Source organism: Scomber japonicus, chromosome 19, assembly GCF_027409825.1.
Source record: "Scomber japonicus isolate fScoJap1 chromosome 19, fScoJap1.pri, whole genome shotgun sequence".
NCBI lineage: Eukaryota > Metazoa > Chordata > Actinopteri > Scombriformes > Scombridae > Scomber > Scomber japonicus.
This window is the reverse complement of record NC_070596.1, coordinates 25,523,288-25,536,247: the sequence shown is the minus strand read 5'-3', so window position 1 is coordinate 25,536,247 and position 12,960 is coordinate 25,523,288. Positions and strand designations below refer to the sequence as shown.

At 41.1% G+C, this 12,960-nt stretch overlaps 1 protein-coding gene across 2 annotated transcripts in view; it reads right to left on the bottom strand.

The window, feature by feature from the left end:
- Nucleotides 1-488: 488 nt before the first annotated feature.
- LOC128380730 (M-phase phosphoprotein 9) overlaps nt 489-12,960 on the bottom strand; it is a 34,568-nt gene continuing 22,096 nt past the window's right edge. Inside the window, exons 17-24 of one of the 2 annotated variants that reach the window (XM_053340608.1) lie at nt 12,301-12,495; nt 11,314-11,540; nt 8,582-8,869; nt 6,498-6,618; nt 4,311-4,399; nt 3,264-3,487; nt 1,748-1,816; nt 489-992 (exon numbers count right to left, since the gene is read on the bottom strand). In XM_053340608.1, coding sequence (XP_053196583.1) covers nt 891-992; nt 1,748-1,816; nt 3,264-3,487; nt 4,311-4,399; nt 6,498-6,618; nt 8,582-8,869; nt 11,314-11,540; nt 12,301-12,495 — 1,315 coding nt within the window. In that variant the 3' untranslated portion in view covers nt 489-890. The remainder of the gene's footprint in view (nt 993-1,747; nt 1,817-3,263; nt 3,488-4,310; nt 4,400-6,497; nt 6,619-8,581; nt 8,870-11,313; nt 11,541-12,300; nt 12,496-12,960) is intronic. The other variant, XM_053340610.1, reaches the window with a different exon arrangement.

Below are 12,960 nucleotides of genomic sequence, written 5' to 3'. Positions count from 1 at the left end.
GAGAGAGAAAGAGAGAGGGAGAGAGAGAGAGAGAGAGCGAGAGAGCGAGAGAGAGAGAGAGAGAGAAAATGAGTAAAGTGAACTGCTGGTTTGGATTTTACAAGTGGCTCTAAATCTGGAAAAATCACTTTAAATTTGGAAACATTAAGAGCAAGAAAAGTGACAAGTAGGAATGTAAAAAGTTAAAAAGTAAAAGAAAAAGGAAAGAAGAAAGAAGAGAACAAAAAATGAAACAATAAAAGGCAATTTGATTCAAGTAAACAAACATTTCCTTCAAGTTTGATAAAAATTTTGGCCCAAAAAACAAGTGGTAACAACCGACTTATGAATAAAGTAACACGTTAAAATGCACCAAAAAAAGAAAAATCTAAAATCTCTTCCAGTATAAAATAAATAAATACATCTGAAGCCATGAGGAATGAAAACTAACACAGATGGCAGTGATATGTCCCCCAAAAAAGTGGATGAATGTCTCTGCTGGAAAAAAATCGCTCCCATTTTTTCCTTTTTAAAAATCTTCCACAACATTTTAATCCGATTTTTTTTTTTAAATGTTATTTTAAAAACCTGAAATATGGCAATTAAAACATATCATATTAATATTTCTGTGACTAAAAAAGTAAACGACTGTACAAATCTGTGTCTTACTAAAAATATACTCCGAAAAAATTGTAATATTTTATATCTCAGACATATAAAAAAGTATCCCCGAGTAATAAGTAGATACGTAGAAAAGAAGATGCCGTGTTTGGAGGAAGTTGCTGTACAGAGAGAAACCAGTTTTTATGGCACAGGGAGAGACTGAAAGACAATCAGTGCTGCGTGGTATAGAAAAAAAAATTAAAACGTTGTCGCTAACGTCGTAGCTAACGTCGTTTACACGGACGTCGCTAGATGTTAACGGAGGAGCGGAGGACGTGGAATCTCTTCAGAGTCATGCGAATCGATCCCAGCTCACGATTCAGCCTCTCCAGACGATTCTCTAAGGCCACCTGGAGGAGGAGGAGGAGGAGGAGGAGGAGGAGGAGGAGGAGGAGGTTAGAGGATTTAGTCTGAGAATTAAAATCGGGCCGACTGCTGAGATAACTGAGGTGAAAAGTGAAGATTTGTTTGATTTTTCCCTGTAAAGCATCCTTGGGTTTGTCGCTATATAAAGGTGACATCCCTCTCTTCCCCTATTTCCTTGGGCTTCTTGTCTCAGGAGCCAGTGGGTGGGACTAGAGCGGACGTCAGGGGAAACTACCTACACCTGTGTAGTTTAGGCCTCAGCATATTTAGCTGGCTGCTTTGTAATTATTCTCTCTTCTCTCCCCTTAAAACATCTCATTCTCAGGAAAGAACTAGAAGAAATACAGGACTGAGAGATATAGTAATGAGAAATATGAACCTGTGTTTACATTTAGACTTAAAAAGAATAATCAGAACAACTATATTTATGGTATGATGTGCAGATAATAGAGTCGATTCAACCTGAGGAGTGTCATACAAAAGTAGAGCATTACTTAAAAACAGTATTTTCAGAACCAGTGTAAATATTATTATAGTATGACATCTGTAAAGGAAAAGCTAGAAGAGTTTTCATGAATCCAGAACGTTGCAGAAAAAGGCCTAAAATTTAGTAATAATTCATCCAGAGCTGATATTTGAGACTACATGTTAGTTATTAAATATGTATATCAATGTTTTCTGTCATTTTATGTTGCTGTTTTTTAATTTATTGCAAAATAACAGAACAACAGAGTCTCACCTCATCTAACCGGGTCTGTAGACTCACTCTGCCGCCGGCTCCGGGCATCCGGCTCAAAGCTGCCTCAATCTACACACACACACACACACACACACACACACACAAACACACACACATATATAAACACACACATACACACACGTACATAAATAGGTTAATAATTTATAGAAAAAGCAATTAAGTAAGTCAAACTTTAGAAAAGTAGGAGGGAGGGAGGGAGAAAGGAAAACAGGAAGGAAGGAAAGAAGGACAGAGGAAGGGAGGAAGGTAGGGGGGAGGAAAGAAAGAGAGAAGGAGGAAGGAAGGAAGGAATTGTTATTAAATGTATAAAAACAGGAAAAGCACAGTCTCCTTTGTTTTTGGTGTTTTTGGTTCTTTAACAACAGCCAGCAGGTTTTTGACTGGATGACCTGAGTGACCGCTGGGACGGCTGTAAAGGCTTAGCAGGCAGGAGATAAACTGCGTGGAGCTTTTATAAGTGATTAAAAGAAACTTAAAAATATTTGATCCTGAAGTTCAGTGACGGAGCAGCGAGGGTGAAAACAGGAGCGATGTGTGAGAGACGAGCTGCTGGAACAATCATACACGACCCAATCAGACACTTATACAGGACTCATTAGATTAGTCTGCTGTCTCTCTGTGTGTCTGTGTGTGTGTGTGTGTGTGTGTGTGTGTGTGTGTGTGTGTGTCCCAGTATGACCGTGCCCTGTTTGTGTGTGAACTTTCTAAAAATAGAAGTAATTTAGGAGTGGTGTAAAAACAATGATGAAGTCAGAGTTACATAAGAGGGTCTGATGGGGATTACAGTGGTGCTGTCGAGGCCTGTGTGTGTGTGTGTGTGTGTGTGTGTGTGTGTGTGTGTGTGTGTGTGTGTGTGAGAGAGAGAGAGTCGGCTTTTTGAACTCGAACCAGCGTGCCACTTTCCTGCATCACGGTTAGGCCTGTCATGATAACTACTGTTGTTGGACGATATATTGTCTCAGAAATTATCCTAATAAACAATATTATTGTCTCTATACAAGTCAATGGAGAATTCACCAACTTCTCACTTGATTTCTAACCTCAGTAAACGTTTTCAAAATGTGTTTATGGTCTCAATCGCTAGTTTAAAGCCTTCTTCAATGCAGTATGATGTTCATTTGGGACATTTTGGCCTCCCTGATTTTATATTTGACGATAAAGCAGGGTATGCATTAGGGCGTGGCTACGTCCTGATTGACAGGTTGATTGACCAATGTCCTCGAGATCCAGCCCTCGCAACCATAGCAACCTCCCCGCTCCGCACATGGCCCCGCCTCATGCCCATATAAGTAGAATCCGTGTTTTTATTTTTCCCAGCATGCACCTGAAATTTTCAAGATGGCGCTGCCTAGATTCGAAACTATTGGCTTCCGAGCAGCAGTCCACAAACCAATGGGTGACGTCACGGATGTTACGTCCATTTCTTTTATACAGTCTGTGGGCAATACTGAGGTTTAAAATAAAGTGGCCCTTCGTCCTGTGATGTGATGCTCACCTGTAGTTTCTCCTGCGTCAGCTCGTCAAACAGTTTCTCGGCCTCGGCCAGAGAATGCAGCCTGTCCAGGAACAGCGGGGCCGCATCCTCGTACGAGTCCTGCAGGTCAGATCCAGCGACGCCTCCTCCACCTCCGCCACAGACCGCCCGCTCCTCCCAACCCAGCTGGGAGTTTCCATCAGGTGGGTTCAAGCTGTTGGAGGACTCCGGCTGCTGCTGAACATCTGGGAGGAGGAAGAGGAAGAGGAAGAGGAAGAGGAAGAGGAAGAAGAAGAAGAAGAAGAAGAAGAAGAAGAAGAAGAAGAAGAAGAAGAAGAAGAAGAAGAAGTCATTAATTTCTTCTTCTGAGCAAACATTTTATCAGCTCTTCTCCTGCTTGAGATTATTATTCTGGGGAAATATTTAATCAAGCTTTCTAGAAAGTTGCAGTTAATTTAGTAGATATTTACTAAGATTAAAGATTAAATTAGCTCAGTCGTAGTTCATCTGATTTGAATAAACTGCAGCTAAATAAGATCTCAAGTTATTCATCCCAGCAGAGGAAAAGATGTGAGGCTCATTTCAACTCAATTAAAAAAAAACATCAGTGATTCAATAAAGGATTAAAAATTATTGCTGCAAATGGATTAAAAAAATATAAAAACAGACACATTATGAACAGATTTACGAGCTGTTTCAATCAGAAAGCGCTGATATCTGGAGCTGCTGTCACACATTTAAAGTCAGGAGGAAAACATACTGAAGCAGGAAACAGAAACTTTTCTCTACTTCTGCTTCTTTTAAACATTCTTCCTTCCTTCCTTCCTCCTTCTTTCCTCTCTTCCTTCCTTCCTTTCCTTCCTCCCTCCTTCTTTTCCTTCCTTCCTCCGCCCTCCTTTCCTTCCTTCCATCCTCCCTCCTTTCTTTCCTTCCTTCCTTCCCTCCTTCCTTCCTCCCTCGACTCGACGACAACAGGAGCGTTAATGTTTAAATATCTGATTTGAAGCAACAGTCATGAGTTATTTGTATATATATATATATATATATATATATTTTAGATATTACTACCGTCTCTGTCTGCTGATGTGAACTGGAGTCTCTTCCTGGGGCTGCCGCTGTGGAATGAGTGACGCCTCTGGTCGACGTCTCCGTCAAACCTGCAGAAACAACACAAACTTATTTAAACTCAAACGCATCATTTCATCTCATCTTATCTTTTGGTGTTTGGAAATATAGAAATAAGAAGCTGAACAACCTGTGACTTCCTTGTGACCCGGTTTAAATGAATGTATCTGCTGAGTAAACTAAAGGTTTAATGTGAAGTTGTGGCAGCAGGACGACACCTTGTGGTGAATTTCATCAGTTTGGTGTTTTAATGAGAAAGTGAATGAAGCTCATCTGACCCTCCTCGTCTGTGATGAGCTTCACTTTATTATTATTAAGCCTCTTTAACCTTCCTGTCGTCCTCCCGGGTCAAACATACCCCGTCTGTTTTGACTTCCTTCCCTCCTTCTTTCCTTCCATCTGTCCTTCCTTCCCTCCTTCCTTCAGTCTGTCCTTCCTTCCTTCCTTCCATCTGTGCTTCCTTCCTTCCCTCCTTCCTTCCCTCCTTTCTTCCTTCAGTCTGTCCTTCCTTCCTTCCTTCCTTCCATCTGTGCTTCCTTGCTTCCCTCCTTCCTTCCATCTGTCCTTCCTTCCCTCCTTCCTTCCTTCCTTCCTTCCCTCCTTCCTTCTGTCCTTCCTTCCTCCTTCTTTCCTTCCTTCCTTTCCTCCCTTCTTTCTTTCCTCTTTTCCTTTCTCCCTCCCTCCTTCCTTGTTTCCTCCCTCCCTCCTACCTTCCTTCTTCCTCCCTTCCTTCCTCCTTTCCATCTCTCCATCCCTCCTTCCTTCCTCATTCCATTCTTTCCTTCGTCCCTTCCATCCATCCTCCCTTCTTCCTCCCTTCCATCCTTCCCCCCTCCATCCTTTCCTTCCTTCCTTCCTTCCTTCCTTCTTCCTCCCTTCCATCCATCCTTCCTTCTTCCTCCCTCCATCCCTTCCTTCCTTCCTTGACTCGAGGACAGCATGAGGGTTAAAGCAGCAGCTGCTAAGAAAAAAAAGCTCAGCGGTTCAAAGACGTGACGGTCGTGATGAGAGGCGGCCGTGACACCGTCTGTACGGTCTGTTCTCGACTCGATGTCACAGACACAGCGTCCGTCCTCGTGTCGTCGTGCTGAATAACCTCGAGCGCTGCGCTGTAGTTAGAGGACGACTTCCACACGGCAGAGATAAGAAACTAAATTCTCACCGGAGTTAAACATGCAGGACAGTTTGAATAGAAGCCAAATTAAACTTTCTGCGTCCCCTGAAAGCAAATTCATGTTCTTCCTCTTCACTGTATTATTTGTGCAGCACTTTATCAGCAAGGCTATTAAAAGGGTTTTAAATTAAGAATAAAAAGGCATTAAGATATCAAATAAATACAATATATTAAAAAGACACATTATAATAGGATTTCTTGAGATAAGACACAATAGGAGAATATCTGTTATCTGTTTCCCCTCAGCGTTAGCAGCACAAACAGCTCTACTAAATATTATATTTCATTGCATCACTGTATGATAAACTTAAAAAAATAAGAGATGGATTAAAAATAACCAAAACTGTAACCATAACTAACCTGCACTGTAGTTTACCTGTATGTCTAACACCTTGTATGTCTGTTTTTAACAATCTGATGTTTTAATTGTGCTGATTTGTCACTCTGTTGTTCATTCATTTCTTTTTTTTCTTTTTTTTTTTAACTTTTCTTTTTATTTATTACTCTTTCTTTCTTTCTCTCTGTCCTGACCTGTTATGGGACAATGGATGAAAACTAGCTATCTTAGCTAACTCCGGTGCATTTACATTTTAATTTGAAATGTTCATGAATGTACATTGTCCCTTTTTAAATAAATAAACGAAACTAACAAAAACTAAACTGATTTGTTCATTATGTCATTTTTTATCAATTTTTGTTGTCAAACTTTTATTGATATGGACCTTCAGACGTGTCCCAAATAAAGTTTCCTTCGTCTTCTTCTTCTATGATCCAGAAATTTAAAAAGGCCTTTATAATCATTTATAGCCTAAACCTTCATTTTAATATCTGGATATTATTCATATGGCTTCTATAACTTCTTATTGTCAGCAGTTGTAGTATCTCTGTTTGACCTCATATCATATTAAATACTCCACTCATGATGAAACTGATTAGGGATACTGTGTGTTTCTCACCTTTTGTGCATGTGTTCCTCTCGTGGCATCAGGTGACCAAAAGCAGTGGAGTAGTTCTCACTGGGGCAGCGTTTAGGGCTCGACTTCGCAGACAGAGGCAGGAGTAGAGTGTCTCTTTTTGCTGAGAGGAACAGAAGAGTAGGAGAGGAGAGGAGAGGAGAGGAGAGGAGAGAAGAGGAGAGGAGCGAAGAGAAGAGAAGAGAAGAGGAGAGGAGAGGAGCGAAGAGGAGAGGAGCGAAGAGGAGAGAAGAGAAGAGAAGAGAAGAGGAAGAGGACAAGAGGAGAAGAGGAGAGGACAAGAGGAGGAGAGGAGAGGAAGAGGACAAGAGGACAAGAGGAGAAGACAAGAGGTGGAGAGGAGAGGAGAGGAGAGGAGAGGAGAGAAGAGAAGAGAAGAGAAGAGGAAGAAGAAGAGGAAGAAGAAGAGGAAGAGGAAGAGGAGAGGAGAGGAGAGAAGAGGAAGACGAGAGGGAGAGAAGAGAAGAGAAGAGAAGAGAAGAGAGGAGAGGAGAGGAGAGGAGAGGAGAGGAGAGGAGAGGAGAGGAGAGGAGAGGAGAGGAGAGGAGAGGAGAGGAGAGCGCACCGTTAATTAAAACTTTAATACACCGATACAACATTAATTAAAAATCTATAATCTCCAGACAGTTTTTCTTTTTAGGGATCCACAAAAAAGATAAGTGTCCTGCTTTTGTTAATTGGTTTGAGTGTAACAGAAACATTATTTACAGTTTTAAAAATACACTTCAAACTACAGTAACTGCATGTCTGTATGAAAGTGGAATAAAAGACTCTGATCGTTGCTAATATCATAAAAATATTGATCATACTAAAATAAAAAAGTTCATATTAATGGATTTTGTCGTCCTCATTACTCTTCTTTGCTTTGATTTGCTTTCCTTTGTAGAACTACAGTTCCCATGATGCTTTGGGGGCTAATCTGCACTTTATGCATGTTTTATTTTGCATTACTTAGAGGGGAAATTAAACTTAATCCTTATTGTATATTTGTGTATAAATGGGTTGACAATAAAGCTCTTACCTCCCTCCTTTCCTCCCTCCCTTCGTTCCTTCCTCCCTCCTTCTTTCCTTCCTTCCTTCCTCCCTTCATCCTTCTTTCTTTACTTCCTTCCTCCTTTCCTTCTGTCATTCCTCCCTCCTTTCCTCCCTCCCTCCCTATTTCCTCCCTCCCTTCGTTCCTCCCTTCTTTCCTTCCTTCTATCCTCCCTCCTTTCCTTCCTTCATTCCTCCCTCCTTTCCTTCCTCTCTCCCTTCCTTCTTTCCTTTCCCTTCCCTCCCTTCCCTCCTTCCTTCCTTCCTTCCTTCCTTGACTGGTTAATGTTTAAATATCTGATTTGAAGCAACAGTCATGAGTTGTTTTTTAAATTTTTTAGGTATTACTACTGTCACGAGTCTACGAGTCTTGATTAAACAGGAAGTACAGTGTTGCCATGGATTCAATGAAACAATGCTAGATTTAAACTATTAAAAGTAGTGCCGAATTACCGATTAACACATCCTGTTTGCAGTGTAACCATGACAACTATCACTGTATTATTTTATACTGTAGAAAACTTGATTCTCAGGCAGCTTTTCTTTATATTTCCTGAGCAGATTTATGGAAGTTAATTCACGGAGCAAATCAGAAGTGACCAGAAAACGATACTCTCAGGAAGTGTAAGTCACACTGAATTTAAAAATACATGTTTCACGTCTGTGTGTTCAGAATTGATTTGAGTAATGACTCAAAGGAGTACGAGCCTCTACCTGCTCACACACCTCCTATAATTTGAATATATCTGCTTTAATAAGCCCAAACTGTTTTAACAAAGATAAAAGGGCCGCAGAGGTTCAGCTGACAGCTCGTCTGCTGCTGTGAATAATCGCTATGGAGACAGAATCTAATTAATTTTATCTATCGTCTAACAAAAAAAAAAAAAAAAAAAGGGTTTTACTTTCAGTCCTCCTTAATCAGCCAACCTTGAGGTTTCCCCCAAAGCACTAAGAAGGTGTGTTCACATACTACAAATTAAAAAACATGGTGTCCAGGTGAGAGTGGGAGCACTGGGAGCACTGGGAGGACATACTGGGTGTAGTAGCAGTGGGGATGTTTCGATGTGCTGGAGGAGGAAGTGAGGAGGATCTGTGGCCCTCTGGAGACAAACTCCTCTGAGCTTTCAGCAGAGTCGTAGCTCTTTCCGCTCCATTGCGACTTTTCACTGCTGCTCCACCTCCTCCTCCTCCTCGCTCCGCTCCGGCCGCTCCTCCTCCAGGTTTAGCCACATCGCTGTCCGCCTGGATCACGACTCGCTCCTGGATCGGCTCTTTGAGTCTCCGCTCCACAAACCCCACCGTGGTCCTCTGAGGGCCGACCCCTGCAGGGAGGAAACACACAGAGGGGACGAAATCAGGTCCAATCCAGAGGTGTGCGTGTGTGTGTGTGTGTGTGTGTGTGTGTGAGTGTGTGTGTGTGTGTTACAGCACGAAGAGACACTTGTTATGTGTGACGTGCACCAACATTAACACAAAGAAATAAGAAATCTGCCTTTAGTTATTATAATATAATCTTCATAACTGTATGTTCATTATGTTTTATTGTCACCACAGAGAGATAATGCAGTAAATGCTCCTTTAAAAGTTTTTTTTTTTTTCATTATTACATTTAGAAAAGGTACAAAAATAGAAATCAATGTTTATTTGTTGCTTAAATTTAACACCTGGACAAGAAAGGTGGGTTTACTTTTTTTAAAAAGTGCTGTTTTTAATACTTTTAGTGCAAACTCCTGCAAATAAACAATATATAATATTAAATCAAAAACTGTTATACGTGTTATGATGTTGATTAATCTGCTAATAATTATCTTGCTCAATTTAGTTTTTTAGTCTATGAAACAAATAAAGGACAATTTCTCAAAGCTCACATTAATGCAAACAGCTTAATTGATTAAAGCCTATTGATTAAACAGCCTAACATGTTAATATATTCAATTTACTGTCATATACAGTATATCCACAAAAAAAAGGGAAAAAGGCAAAAGCAATTCCTCACATTTGAGAAACTGATAATCAAAATAATTGCATATTCATTTTCTATCAAATAAAAATAAATCAGAAACTATTTTGATCATCAATAATAAGCTTTTTCTCAAGTAAAAATTTGGAAGGAAGGAAGGAAGGAAGGAAGGAAGGAAGGAAGGAAGGAAGGAAGGAAGGAAGGAAGGAATATCAGCCTCTGTGTCATTATTATACATGACAGAAAACGTTTGTTGTTTTAATTGGAAAAAAGCTATTTGAATACATTTCCTTTGGATGTTGAATATCACACTGAGCATTTGTGACATTAGAAGACAATAATAATGAAATAATCATCAGCTGCAGCCCTAAAATGCAAAGTATGATTAATAGTAATGATTGTGGGTGCTTTAAGTTTCCTCTTTGATACTAAAGAACATCTCAGTCTTTATTAGGTTAAAGCAGTACGAGCACCTACAGTGGAATAATATCCTGATAGTCACTTAAATCACATTATAGATCTGATCAGCAGCCATTAAGCTTTCTCCTTCTCTCCTGCTGGTGTTTCAGGAAACTGTGACTCACTCACTTCTTACTTTCCACTTCTTGGAACAACCTCCATCACACACACAGACTGAGCTCTCTTTAATACAGAGGTGTCAAACTCATTTTCATTCAAGGGCCACAAACAGCCCAATTTGATCTCATGTGGGCCGGATCATTAAAAAGATGGAAGGAAGGAGGGAAAGACAAAAGAAGGGAGGCAGAAAGGAAGGAAGGACAGGTGGAAGGAAGGAAAGAATAAAAGTGAGGAAGGAAGAAAGAAAAGAAAGGAAAGGTTGGAAAATAAGACATGGAGGAAAGATGAAAGGAAGGGAGGAAGGACAGATGGAAGGAAGGAAGGAAAAAAAGACAGGAAGGAAAGATGGAAGGGAGAGAGGAAGGACAGATGGATGGATGGAAGAGAGGAAGGACAGAAGGAAGGGAGGAAGGAAGGACAGATGGAAGGAAGGAAGGAAGGAAGGAAAAGAAGACAGGAAGGAAAGATGGAAGGAAGGGAGGAAGTTAAGATGGAATGAAGGAAGGAAAAAAGACAGAAAGGAAAGATGGAAGGAAGGGAGGAAAAAAAGACAGGAAGGAAAGATGGAAGGGAGGGAGGAAGGACAGATGGATGGATGGAAGGGAGGAAGGAAAGATGGAGAGAAGGGAGGAAGGACAGATGGATGGATGGATGGAAGGGAGGAAGGACAGATGGAAGGAAGGAAGGAAAAGAAGACAGGAAGTAAAGATGGAAGGAATGGAGGAAGGACAGAAGGTAGGGAGATGGAAAAAAAGACAGGAAGGAAAGATGGAAGGAAGGAAGGAAAAAAAGACAGGAAGGAAAGTGGGCCGAATTGGACCCCTCTGAGGGCCGGTTCCGGCCCACGGGCCGCATGTTTGACACCCCTGCTTTAATACATTTCACACTCAGTTTATCCAAATTCCTAACATTTAGATTGTAATTCCTTTAAAAACTAAAAGTAATTTAATCAGGCAGACTTTGATTTAATTTGTCTTAAAACCTTGTTATCTCCTCGTTATCCTGACAATTAAAGCTGGAACTAAACGAGCACTGATTTTATTCATATACACAACATTTACCAGTAATGAAAAGCTTATTCTGAGCTAATATAAATGTTATGACACAATATTGGTGCATTATTATGAGTGTTTTATGACCTTAAAAGCAGATATAAAGTGTAACATTTTAAAGACAGACAGTAGAAGTGAGTTTTAGCAGCGTTTCATGAGTGAGTGTGAGTCATACTGTGGGTGCTGGAGCTGTTCTTACAGGGGGCCCGGCTCTCTGTGGCTCTGGTCTCCTCCAGCTCTATCAGGGCCCTCATCACAGGCGTCAGAGCGCAGGATCCGTCCCTCCTGCTGGATTCCCGCTGGCCGCCGCCTCCACCGCTGCCACCGCCACCGCCACCGCCGCTCTGCTCCTGGTGTCGAGGCTGCGGCAGAGACTGCTCACACTCTGGAGGAGAAGCACACCTGCAGAAAAGGATCTCTTAAAATCTCTTAAAGTCTGTGTAAAGTAAGAATAAATATGTGTTCTGAGTTTGACATACCACAGAAAAGTGTGTTGTTAACCACCCTGCCAAATTTGAATGATTAAAAAAATCGCCAAATATATGAAATTAGGCTTCAAAGTTGTGTAAAAATCAGCTTCTTTCTCTGCTCCTAAACGCTGTGGACGTGGCCACTGAGTCCGCTGAAACCCCGCCCCCTACCAAGTGTCACCTGTCAATCAAAGTCACCACCTCTACCCGAAACATGGTCGCTACATGGTCGCTTTCTGCAGCTAACTCGGCTGCGAGCGCGGAGGCTCACTCAGCTGCTAGCTCGGCGGCTAACTCAGCGGCTAGCTCGGCGGCTAACTCAGGGGCTAACTTGGTGGCTAGCTCGGCGGCTAACTCAGCTAATTAGCTAACTGTAGACTGTAGTAGTAGTAGTGTGCGCTGAATGTATTTATACCTCCACAGCAGCAGGGGCGGGTTTATGCTAATGCAGGGATGATTTTCAGACCCACCCACTAAATCCTGAACACAGAAATCTTGAAATACAGTTTCTGAAGTCTAGCTCCACAATTCAAATCTAAATTGTTGAAATGCTTTTTACACCTTTTTTATTAATACATGTATGACCTATTTAATGTGTTTAGAAGAAAAATTCTGAAATCACTTTAGACTGTCTTTAAAATCTGAACTAACTCAGATTGAAAAGATATCAACATTTGAATTTAGAAACCTACCTCCAGCTCCCGCTAGCTGACGAGGCGTCCAGAGAGCTTCCTGTTCCTGATGACTGATCATTTAACAGATTGGGAGACTTCTTGTGCATATGTGACTGGTTGTTTTGAGAGAACTGTGACTTTTTCCTGCGGGCGACATCTGGCTCTGCTCTGCATTTGGTGGGCGACCGCAGCAGGTCGGGATGATGGTAAAGACTGCGGACAAGATAACAGGAAGTTTAAGATCAGGCAGTTATTTCTGCTACTAGCTAGCCTCTAAGTTTGTTTTTATGGTTGTAAATTGAATATTTTTGGGTTTTAAACTGTTGATCAGACAAAAGGACCAATTTGAAAACATCAACTTGGGCTCCAGGAAGCTGTGATGAGCATTTTATATACCAAACTAACAATCGATTCATCTGGAAAATAATACTGAGTGTAATAAAGAGTAGGGCTGCTCGATTATGGAAAAAATCATAATCACGATTATTTGGGTCAAAATTGAAATCACGATTATTAAAACATTTTTTTTTTAACTTTAGAAACATGCTGCATTTCTTGGACATTCGGCTTAATTAATTGTCTCTCCCAGCAGCAGCCTTTTATCTGCCGCTTAACGCAACACACAGCAGAAAATGTGCAGAGATATTAGAGCTGAGCGAGTTACCATGACGATAGTTC